The sequence below is a fragment of the Phycodurus eques genome, chromosome 1 (assembly GCF_024500275.1).
Source record: "Phycodurus eques isolate BA_2022a chromosome 1, UOR_Pequ_1.1, whole genome shotgun sequence".
Classification (NCBI taxonomy): Eukaryota; Metazoa; Chordata; class Actinopteri; order Syngnathiformes; family Syngnathidae; genus Phycodurus; species Phycodurus eques.
The window spans coordinates 41,292,250-41,304,251 of NC_084525.1; the positions used below are offsets into that span (position 1 = coordinate 41,292,250).

Genomic DNA, 12,002 nt, shown 5'->3' on the forward strand with positions numbered 1-12,002 from the left:
ATACCGACTCATGACGTCAGGAACTGCTTGGAAAATGCAGAGTAGAAAATAGCATTTATGTTTAGGTCTGTAGTCCATTAATTACAAGGGTATACCACATTGTGCATTAAGTACAGTGGGTAACAGCGGAAAGCAGGAAATACGGTGTTTGTCTCCTGAAGTTGTTCACTTGTGCTCTGGGCTAAATGAGGTCGGTCCTCTTCCATTATCAAGTGCAAACGGGAGCAGTGGGGGAACAGCCAGCCCACCCCCACTTTTATGGGTCTGCCTGATATTAAAGACCGGTGCCTTGTAGGAATGCTGGTGCAGGAATGTGCTCTTAACGTGTCTGAGCTCCTGATGCTGGTTTTAAACATTTGGATGTGGCTATTAACTTGCTGATCTCAAATTTAAACTTCAGAGGCAGGAACCGCTCCTCTTCTGTAATGCACAAGCTGATAAAATGCAGGCAAGAAAATCTAAATTTCACCTATCAACTTCATCACTTTAAGATACAGTTATTATTATACGGTAAGCATATAAAGAAACAGAAAATGTAATGCAACCAAAGAATCTATGTTAGTAAAAATGAAGGTGAAGGTGAAAACAGCAGAGGCTTGTGGATCAATACGTTATAGGTGTACTTCTACAAACACTCAAAGGGCCGATGGGTAGATGATGGGAGTGGTGCAGCTGCAGCCGCTCAAGGTGAGGAGCCCAGGCTGCATAAATCTGCATAGGTAATTAGGAGCTGCCGCAAAGGGCTCACTTAGAGCCATTACACAAGGTCTATGGTATGTTTGACTTCATGAGAAAAAGGAAACCCTCAGAGAGAGAGAGCGAGAGAGAATAGTGAGCATTTCCAAACATTTATTTTTGAATGGATGCCAAAGCTCAGAAGTCAGAGGTTCTACTGAGGTCCTCAAATGCCTGATGCGTGTCAAATTACCTCATGTACAAACCACTTTGCATGGAAGCGTTGAAGGCCTGAAATGAGTAACAGATCTTTCTTCACATCTTGAAGCAATGTAATTGTTTTTTAGGACACAACAGTTGCTGAAAACAGAATGGTGCTGTGTCAAAACGCTCATGATTGGCATGTTTGGACTCCGCTCGGCGTAGGGTGGTTGTCTTCATGTCGTACGTAACATTGGACACACTGTAAGATGTCAGTGATGGACGCCATCTGCAAGTCAGATGTTTCTTCTGTTTGATCCGTTGCTCTTGTCTGATCTCTATGTTCTCTTATGACAGATGGCTTCTTCTCCTCATCCTTGTCTCCTCTCAGGGTCAGAATTCTGCTTCCGCAATTTCACCAGCAGCTCCGGGATGATCGAGTCGCCGGGCTTCCCAGATAAATACCCCCATAATCTCGAGTGCTCATACATGATCATTGCTCCAGCCCACATGGACATCAGCCTCACGTTCCTTACATTTGACCTGGAGAACGACCCCCTGTTGGTGGGAGAAGGTGACTGCAAATACGACTGGTTGGACGTGTGGGACGGCTTGCCGCTAGGTAAGTGTACGCAAAGATGCTGTTAAAGTGAACATTGGGGACGAGACAAAAAATAATAATTTCCATGCTGCAAGCACATGCAGACTCACGCAGTTTCACATGGCCATTCTTTCAGGTAGCGATGTGCACAATCTAGCCTTCCATTCCTTTGCGTTACATATAGGAAACATTATTTCACACTGACTTCCGAAAGTGCTTCGACACCCACAGAAGACCAGCCCTTTCCCTTGCTCCTCTTACCCCCATAATAACACCATTCATCAGCTCCTTCCTCTCCTCAATGTGCTCACTCCTTCCGACTCCGGATGAGAGTGAGTGCCGTGATGAGACCCTGTTTGGCTCCAATGCGAGGTGCCAAATGTCAGGAAAGTGACCTTTCCACCCAACAGGAAGTGGAAAACCAAAAACATTTGTGATAAACAGGCGTGCACGTAAGTACTGAAAATATGAAAGTCCACTAGATTCAAGTATGTCACTGTGCATTTATATACCAAGCATTTTGTATTTTCGTTTTTGGAAGAACGCAGCGGCAGAAGAGGCTAGAGTAGTGTTGTTTTGTTCCCAAATGACTCATTTAAACTTTTGAGTAGACTTACTGAATGGAATCAGCTCTGGAAGTGATTCAATCCTTTAGCTTAGCCACAAGCGTGTTCTACATGAAAGACTCCCCCGCAAACGGCGCCACTTGTGGGTGGTGACAATTTCTGAGTGCAAAAGGGCCGCTGTTGAGGCAGTGGGCTTCGTAGGCCTCTCGGCCTGGGTGCGGAGCAGCTACGACGGTCCGTCAAAATCTCTGTCTTAATGTGAAACTGGTCCGTGGTGCAAAAAAAGATTGTGGACCACTGACATAGTGTACTGGGCCAAATCAGCTGATCGCACAGTCTCATACTGTACGTCTTTAAGTTCATCCAGTGAGATCCATGGGTTGTGGAAAAAATTAGCAATCACCTCTGGTGGTCCTTTCGGAACTAGACCATAATTGCTCTGTGCACCCCTGGTTATGAAGTGCTTTGATAGTCACCACCAAAGAGTAATTGCTGTTGTGTCACTGATGAAAACCACATTAGCGGGACCAAAAGGTGCTTTTGCACCTCACGCTTCTCCATTTCTCTTCTCTTCCCATTATTTAAAAAAAAAAAATGAGGCAGAGTACTTCTTTGCTCTAATTATTTGATTTTTGGTTTCTAAAAAGGGATCCATATGGATTGAATTTTTCACTTACGTACAGCCTCGAATTTGGGAGCTCCAGTAGCCACAGGCATTCAAAGTAGGAGAATTAGGAGGAAATTAAAACTGTAGCCCAATTCGAATGAGGCTAGTCCTCAGGCGTCAAAGGGTCTTGGCAGACAAGGGGCAAGTGTGAAGAATTTGGCGTCTGGCGAGGGAGCACATCTCGAGACTACTGTAATCCTCACTGGCTTGGTGTGCGCGCGCATGCGGATGATCCCAGAGCAGCTTGCATTAAGGTGGGGATTCCAGTCCCCCTGCTGGGGTCCTGCTAAGACACACAGATGGAGGGAGGATGGAGAGGGGAATCAGGAGAAAGAAAGATGGCGCTGGGGGGTGTGGGGATGGTGTCAACTCATTTGCACCAAAAAGCATCTGCAACAAAATTTAAGGTTTTGTGAAAATCAATGAATGGTCCTAACTTGCTGATTGACTTGATTTGTTTATCTGCAGTGTCGCCGCTGATCGGACGATACTGCGGTACAAAGATCCCTCCAGAGATTCAGTCATCATCTGGCCTGCTGTCTCTTTCGTTCCACACGGACATGGCGGTGGCCAAAGATGGCTTCTCTGCTCGATACAACATGACTCGCAAAGAAGTCAGCGACTGTGAGTGCCGGATGACTTTCTATTTGTGCGTGTATGTTTGTGCTCGGCAGGTTTGTTTACCTGCTCTTATTAAATCTGTATTTCTTCTGAAACTCATTTTTCTTTCGACACCTCACCTTCTGTGTGTTGTCCGCTTTGCCACTTAACGCAATTCTGAAGTTCACCCCCTTTAAAAAGCCAACCGACTCTATTTTTCTTAGAATTTAAATTAACTCCACCTCAATTAACTTCTTCTGACTCTGTTTGCCCAATCTTTCTGTGGATTTACAGTCCTGTTGTCCAGCTTTGTAATCGGCTCCGCCTTTGCCACTGTCATCCATTCCATTCAACCTTCCATGACAACTAAATTCCCATTTCTTTTCCTCTGTCAGCATTTCACTGTAGCATGGCGCTCGGCATGGAGTCGGGAAAGATCAGTGACGAGCAGATCAGCGCCTCCACAACCTTCTACGACAACCGCTGGTTGCCACGCCAGGGTCGCCTCAACAACCCCGACAACGCCTGGACGCCCTCAGAGGACAGCAACAAAGAGTACATCCAGGTCTGACATTGCACCATTTGTCATATGTTTTTTCAATACAACTTTATTGTCCAGAATACTATGTTTATACACACAGTATACTTCTAGTTTCCCTACGCCAAACAATTTTAATCAGTATGAAATTGTACATCTTTATAGAAACTCACCTCCTGCAGATGTCATAATTTTGTATTTAAGATTCATGCATTGTTCACTGAGAATTTAAGGATATTAGTTTTTGTGTAATCTTGCTTGCTCAGAAAGAAGCAAAAGCAATGAAAACACAAGCACCTAAAAAAAAAAAGACAACCACACACACAGTATAGAAATAAAGCGTGTCTTATTGATAACGATGCACCAGTCAGCAGTGACGGTGAAAAAATGTGCACTGAAGGAACTGCAAACTGATGATAAGGAAGTGCTCCTGACTCTCATGCACTCGTACTATATGCAGTATATTTAGATTTATATACATGCATATGTGCAACCGAGAGCGCCGTGATGGATGAAAGCGCTGCAGAGGATCCCATTGAAATATTACGCCATTGATCTTAGCAAAAAGCGTTCTTCTTCATTTACACATGACAATGCCCAGATGCAGGCGCCACCCCGGTATCCTCTCCACCCTCGATCCCCAGCTGTCTGCGTGACAAATAGAAACAGAGGCTGGTGGTCTTGGTTATCTACATCACTCCTGTGCGTCATAAATTCCCACCGGACGCTGAGCGGTTTCTTCTCTCACATCTATCATTCTCTATTAAGAAAACATTTTATATTCAATGTTCTCTTTGGCTCTTTCTTCAAGGTTGACCTCCACTTCCTGAAGGTGTTGACGGGCATTGCCACCCAGGGGGCCGTTTCCAAAGAGACACAAAAGTCTTACTACGTCACCACCTTCAAGCTGGAGGTCAGCACCAACGGGGAGGACTGGATGATCTATCGGCATGGCAAGAACCACAAGGTATATCAACACATGTACACACAGTTTACTGCTAACTGGCAATGAATTCAACAAAGAAGTGGAACATGACACAGTAACTAAAGGACAAACACAGATGACAGCCTGTATATAGTGTTCATGTGTGTTCTTTTTCCTTGTTATTTGTTTCAAACCCCTTCGTTTTAGGGGGAAACGTTCACTTTTTGTTTGTTTTTTTTCTTACCACTGAATGACCTTTGTTGCATGCATTGGTGCATCTCAATAAATTATAATATTGGGGGACTTAATTTATTTCAGTAGTTCAGTTCAAGTTACACTTCTGTCCATTCCTAGAGCAGCATTTTTTCATTTTTTTATCATTTTGATGATTATAGCATACAGCCAACGAAAACCCCAAATTTCCATCTCAAGAAGTTCATCATCAAATCAAATAATAACGATAATAATAATAATAATAATAATAGAAACCGGTGTTTAAAGAATAAATATCATACGAGTTTCACTTTTTGAAATGATCCTAAAATACTGAAATTTTTTACGCTATTCTAATTTATTGAGCTGCACTTTTGAGTGATGAGTCTCTGCTGGATCTATCAGAAGTCTGCAATGCGTCCCGTACCACTGTGGTTGGTACCCCAACAGAATAGCACAGTATAACAGTAGTAATAGTACAAATAACAACAATTGAACAAATTGAAAGGAAAAACAGCTTCCTACAGTGCAAAACTGAACCGTACTGCTTGGTGGAAACAGAGCTTGTCTTCAAGGACAACACAAACATGTGTTACATTCCTAGAACTTGTATACCCGGATCATGACATTGGTCATGTGGCAAAAAAGAGTTGATGGGAGGGAGGAGAGAGATAGTGAGAGGTGGGGAAGATGACAAACAACAATGGAGTCCTCTGTGTGCCCTTCTTCTGGGTGTGTTATCTGTAATCTTTCTCACATTGCCACAACCACACATACACAAATGTATGTATAAATGTATGTGCAGTGCAGGATGTTGTTGTCATGACGTATTGGTCTCCATTCCTCATATCTGGGTAGAGGTCACCATGGATTTTTAGTGGGAAAATGGAGAGTGGTGAGGGGGATGGTGGCTCTGTGGAAGGGTTAATCCACAGACACGCACACGTTTACACATTTAACAGCATAGACCCCTTCTGCGCTAGTCACTGATTGGTTTGGGTGGGGCCGGTGGGGGGTATCTGATGTAGAGATTACTGAGTGAAAAGTGGATTTGACTTAAAAAGAAGCAACAACATCTGTGCAGTTTGTTAGAACCCCTCAATGCACACCGCCTTTAAATAACCTCTGACTTATTGCCCGTCTGGAGACAGATATGAAGTCTGTCTCGTTGTAATCTGATTCTATACTCACCTTTACAAGCCTCCAAAGATGACCTAATTATTTTTATGTAAGTGTAACTTTCCAAATGAAAAATTGACTTCAACATGAACTCATGCAAAGCAAATAGCAACAAACATTGATCTGCCTAGAGGAGCATGTTTCACTCTCCTCACCAGCCAGGTTCCTCCTGCGGCCCCCGTGGGCCACAGTGAAATCTACTGTGACTGCTAATCCATCGTCCATGCTGTACAAACTCCCGGTTAGCCATCCTAAGCTCCGCAAAGAGCCCTTAAGTGGTTGAAGCTCATTTTCCGTCAGGGCGTCCTGTAATGACGAGGATTTTACTTCTGTAATTGTCATTTAACACAGTGCTCAAGAGTATATTGTGGCTTTGGAGGCTTGCACACGTGTATGTTTGTCTTATTTTTTTAAAACATTGACTGGAGAAGGACACAGTCCAGTAGAGCAGTCTGCCACATCCACTCCATATGCTTATACGTGCGTGCATGTGTGTGTGTGTGTGTGTGTGTCTGTGTGTGTCTATCAACCCGTGTTTTTATGTCTTTGATGCAACACATTGTTCAATTGGCTGTATTTTTAAACCACACAATGCACACCCATGTTCTTTGATGATATGTTAGCCAACGTATAGGTCTCTCTCACGCACATATGTTCAAATACTTGCATGCACACAACATGCACCCAGTCCATCTCAGGGCCCGTAGCAGCAAGAGGCCAGCTGGAACCAGTTCCTGCTGTCAACATCTTCATAGCAAGACTGAGGAAGGGAGAGGAACGGAGGTCATGGCTGCACAGGCTGAGAAAGAGGAAACAACTGGAGGCAGAAGAAAGATGGGAGGGACTGTATTACGAAGAAAGATGGAGGAAATACACAAATAACTGAAAAGTCGGTCCGGTAATGTGATGTGCAGAGCTCGCTACGTCTCCCTGTGGTGTAGTCAGCACCGAGGAGTGCACTGCTCAGGCTGCACAGGCCAGACGGACTGTGAGAGGAATGTTGGAATGGTAAATGAATTATGCGGTGATGTGCGTAAACCAGTGATTTTCAGAGCACTAACAACATTCTGTGAAATTTATTATACAGTATTATTACATAAACGTATTCATATATGCAAGTCAATATCAATACGTGATACTCTAGAGTAGCAATGTCAAACTCATTTTTGTTGCGGGCCACATTGTAGTTATGATTTCCCTCAGAGGGCCATTGTCACTGTGAAACCATATACTATAAATGTCTGATTTGCAATTTTGATACAGATTTTAGCAAGAAAAATGAAGTAGGCGCTTGTGGTAGGACTAGGTGGGGGCAGTGGGCTAGTCAGTAAAAACAAAATTCGATCTGCTTGATTTGTTTTCTGCTTAGAGACCATTACGTGAGTCATTTGCCACATTAGAATCATCTAGCCAATAAAGCTAACTCTATATCAGAGATGTGCAGGTGAGTAACTGTAATACACTGACCTATAAAAAACAATAACCTGCGATGCACTGAATCTGCAGTGAGTAAACCGTGCTATAGCAAGGGATTACTGTATACACACACCTTCCAACCGTGACCTTGTTTTTCACAAAGGTCATCAATAGTTAAATACCCATGATGCCTTGTCCACACCCAGTCTGGCCGTCTCATACAGCCTTTATATGTGTGTATATTCTGAGCATTCCACAACGAGCGGAGCTTCGTTATATTTTCATGACTCTCCACGCCAGGAGACGCAACATGGCCGCTTTAATTATTCAACTCACCAAGCCTGCATGTGACACAAGCTGGAACCGCACCCCAGTCGTCAGGCAGATTAGAGTGAAACGTTTTAAACAGAAAATTTTCGTCGCCGAAGCACCCTCATGTAAAAAGTGACAGCGCCCTCGACAAGTTAGTCGGTGAACAACCATCTGCTTCCCAGAGGCAATGGCCTTTAACCCTTGAAGTACTGGGGTCGGGTGCTGCCACAATAGATATAGAAGTGGAGGAAACTGACCTGTCATTGTCTTTGTGTCTCCTCTGTCTCCGCTTCCTGTCCGATGTCTTCCCTGCTCTCACCTCATGAGAGCCGATTCGTCTTACTGGGTCATTTAGATAGCCCATGAAAATATTTTGATCCGGAGCCAATAAGGAATGGCAAAAAAATACCAGATATGTTTCTTTAATTATGGTGGGCATTTTGGATCCCTTCCTGCTCTCGTGTCTGCTGTTCCACTTTCATTTCCGAATTATGAAACGTTTCTCATGATCCATATGAATGGAAATTCCAACTAATTTGCCATTTAACGCTCTGGTAGTTTATTTCCAGTCCTAGTGATGAAGTTGCTTATTGTGCATTGCTTCTGACTCATCCCCAACCTCCTCCATGCCCCTGTTCTTTTTTCTCATCAAGATTAGCTAGCACATACACACACATACCAATTTTTAACATCTTAGTTGACTTTCAAAATGTGAGCAAGGAAAGCCTCAGCATGTGTGTGCTTATTACCATAGCGTGCGGTGTACTCTAGATGAGCAACACAGCACACCACACACACAGGGTGAATGACTTGTGAAACACGTTATGCAACACTCCATTTATCTGTATATACTATACTACAAACATATCCAGCGACAGCGTCAACTGGCTATCTTTCTGTCTTACATCACAATCAGGGAGTCTGTGGCTTGGCCGAAGTCGGTGTTGACTCCAGACATTTGTGATCGTAAATATTGAACATGTTACGATTGTGGACCTGTCTGTTTTCCCAAGCAGATTGGGGATTGGATAATTGCTCAAGATAATCTTTTGGTGACATCTGATCATTTTGATGTCACCTTAGAGTTATTGCCTCCATTCAGCCTTCTTGTGTGATCCTTTCTCTTCACCTACTTTCAATTATTATTCTCTAGTCGTTTTTAGTTTTTCTTGTCTTTCCGCCCACAGCTTTGTTCCAAATAACTGGGAGCGGCAAAGACGTTGCCTTTGTGTAAGCGTGTGTAGGTGTTTGCGTAACCCCCATAAGAGCTCACATCCACTGTTTGGCCTCAAAGGTAAACACGACGGCTGCCGGTCATCCATCCAGCAGCAGACACAGCACAGATAGCCCCTTTTTCTGTTCAAACAGTGACTGGATTGTATAACCACTGACAGCTCCACTTGATTAAATCAGGCCATGCCACAAATCAAATAAAACCCCATGAGTAACATTTTGAAGTCCTGTCCTGTCACTTTGAGAGGCATATGGCAGACAAGGAATATTGGAAATGGGTCACTTTCCACCAACATGCCAGAGAAGTATAATAAGGTACTTTTTCTCTTTTTACTTTGTCATTTTCTGGAGGGATGGATTTAGTCTTTGGATAGTCGAGATTATCTTTCCATCCTCCTCCATTGTGATGCCTGGCCAAAACACGAAAGAGTGAATGACACTTAACTGTCTTTCAGATAATCTGCCTTGTGTGTAGTTTCAATTAGTCATGGAAAATGCACAGATAGTGAAAGAGGAGGTGCCATAGGAAAAAGGAAGTGGTCCTCTAAAAGGAAGATTTGTTTCAGTCAATGAACCCGCCATGAAATGTCACCTTCAGCATCCCAGGACTCTTTTTACCCCAAAACAAGAAGTAACCCGAGCATCCGGGTTACTTTTGCCCTCTCACCCCTGCAAGCCCACACTGCCACGACAGATCCAATGGGAGGGAGGGAATATTCCTCAAGGAGAGATGAATGTTGATGCTTTGGGATGGGTTGGACACCTCATATCCTCACATCCTGCCCACCTGGACACACTTCCTGTGCTTAATGGCCAATCGTGTTTGGTCATGTCAGGTCATGTCTCTCGCACAGCCCCCACAGAGAGGTGTGTGGGAGCTCGTGAGCGCTGCATGCGTGTGTATGTGAGTGAATGAATCCTTGAGAGCATAAACCCTCATCCATTCTCTCGCTTTCCCAGCCTCCTAGAGCCAAATGTTCGACCCCAAAACACAATGACAGCTGGGCTGGTGACATCGGATCCATGTTTGGGTTGTCTCTTCTGTGTCGGACTGCCTCTGTGCGTGTGTATGTTTTGTGTGTGCAGCCAAGCGAAGAAGGCGTTCATTGCGTACTGAAGTGTGAGGAAATGACAGATAAGACAAACCCGCATAAGGGCTTAGCACATTCAACAGCAAGCAACCTGGTGATGATAGTCTTTGCCTCTCTTCGCAGGTTTTTCACGCCAATACAGACCCAGCCGAGGTGGTGCTCAACCGCGTACAACAGCCAGTTTTGGCGCGGTTTGTGCGTATCCGACCACAGACGTGGCGTAACGGCATCGCTCTGCGCTTTGAGCTCTATGGATGCCAGATTACAGGTGTGTAGAACAGAACGTAAGATTCTATTCTTGTCAAAAGGTTAAAGTGGAAAACATGTTATAACACGACACAGCATAACATAACTTAGCTTTGTTTAATGCAAGTATGACACTCCATTAATTATTTTTCACCTTTGTCAAGATTTTCACCCTGGCAAAGCTTTACCGAGTGACGTTTTATGTCAGTTACTATTTATACAGGCCGGCCTCAGTTTAGAACGGTGTTCGGGTCTTACAACACCGACGTAACCCGATTTTGTACATAAGTTGAAAGATTCTGTAGTCTCTATCACTAACATGTCCTAATGCAGTAGTAAAGTCATAATTACTGTAAATATTTGCATGAAAAACAGTTCTGGGCCATAAATCCAAGATGATCACATGAAAAACAGTGACAACAGATCAAGCAATTCCTAACCTATTGTCGTTTTCTTGGGTTCATGCATGAGGCTTGCAGGGATGCGACACTCGCCCGCTGTGTATGTAAAATATGACTAATTACTGACACTTAAGAGTATAGTACATTTCTTTTTCCGCACAGGCAATGCAGTGAATTTGGTCTCCACTTCTGACTCAGGCATCACACTAAGATATTGGGGGCGTGTCAATTTTGGCAATGAAAAGGGGGTGTTCCAACAGCAATTAGTTTTTTACCATGTGTCAAAATGTATTGCTGTTATTAGAAATGATGGCCAGTTTCATTTTCTTGAGCAAAAAAGACATAAAATCAACTTGTATGTGAAACAGTGAAATATGGACAATTAGCCATAGCTATTTTAATATAGGCATTTATAACTTTATCCCTTATTACACAAATTATATCACCTTTGAGGGGGCGTCACATATTCACGGAAATTCGCAAATCATGGCCTGGCTCCATCCCTATCCGCCGTGAATCGTGGGAGTCCACTAAAAGAGAATGATGTCGTTTATTATTGTATGAAAGTTGTGCTCCAAATGATGTGTTTAACTCTGTCTTGCCTTGAAAAGAAAATGTAACTAAATATAAGCTCAATTTCAACATCAAGTCAAAAGAATTCCCTGAGCCATGAAATGCAGGAAGACTTGCACACATTTAGGCTGCCTCACTCCCCCTGCTATATTTTAAACACAGTATGCCGCAGGCTAATGAAAGGAAAATGTTACTCTATTCTTCCTTCCAGTCTTTATTTGTGTCATTTGGCTCTCCCACATTCTCTGTGAGCTCACACTCCCCCTCCAGACGGCACCCATCTTCCCTCTCATGGTTTTAGACTCTTTTTGATGTGTCCTCTTTGCTCCGTGAGCGCTACCCGATCGGGTAATGAGTAGCGATCAATCTTTCATGGCTGGCTCCATGTCCGTACATGGCACACTGTGATCCACTCCAGCTCCTAACCGCGGTGACTGGAGTAACTATTAGCGTCACAGCACAGGTACATCCACACGCTGATAGTTTGTCAATGTGGCGGCACACCCTTTGAAATGCATATCAAATTCCTTTGCCTTAAATAAATGATTTATTTATTCATTTTTTG

At 43.6% G+C, this 12,002-nt stretch overlaps 1 protein-coding gene across 5 annotated transcripts in view; it reads left to right on the plus strand.

Annotated features, from left to right (window-relative positions):
* Positions 1-12,002, plus strand: part of nrp2a (neuropilin 2a) — a 55,700-nt gene that overhangs the window by 24,533 nt on the left and 19,165 nt on the right. For all 5 annotated transcript variants that reach the window (XM_061692065.1, XM_061692073.1, XM_061692091.1 and 2 more), the window contains exons 4-8: positions 1,268-1,498; positions 3,179-3,334; positions 3,706-3,875; positions 4,660-4,815; positions 10,341-10,485. In XM_061692065.1, coding sequence (XP_061548049.1) covers positions 1,268-1,498; positions 3,179-3,334; positions 3,706-3,875; positions 4,660-4,815; positions 10,341-10,485 — 858 coding nt within the window. The remainder of the gene's footprint in view (positions 1-1,267; positions 1,499-3,178; positions 3,335-3,705; positions 3,876-4,659; positions 4,816-10,340; positions 10,486-12,002) is intronic.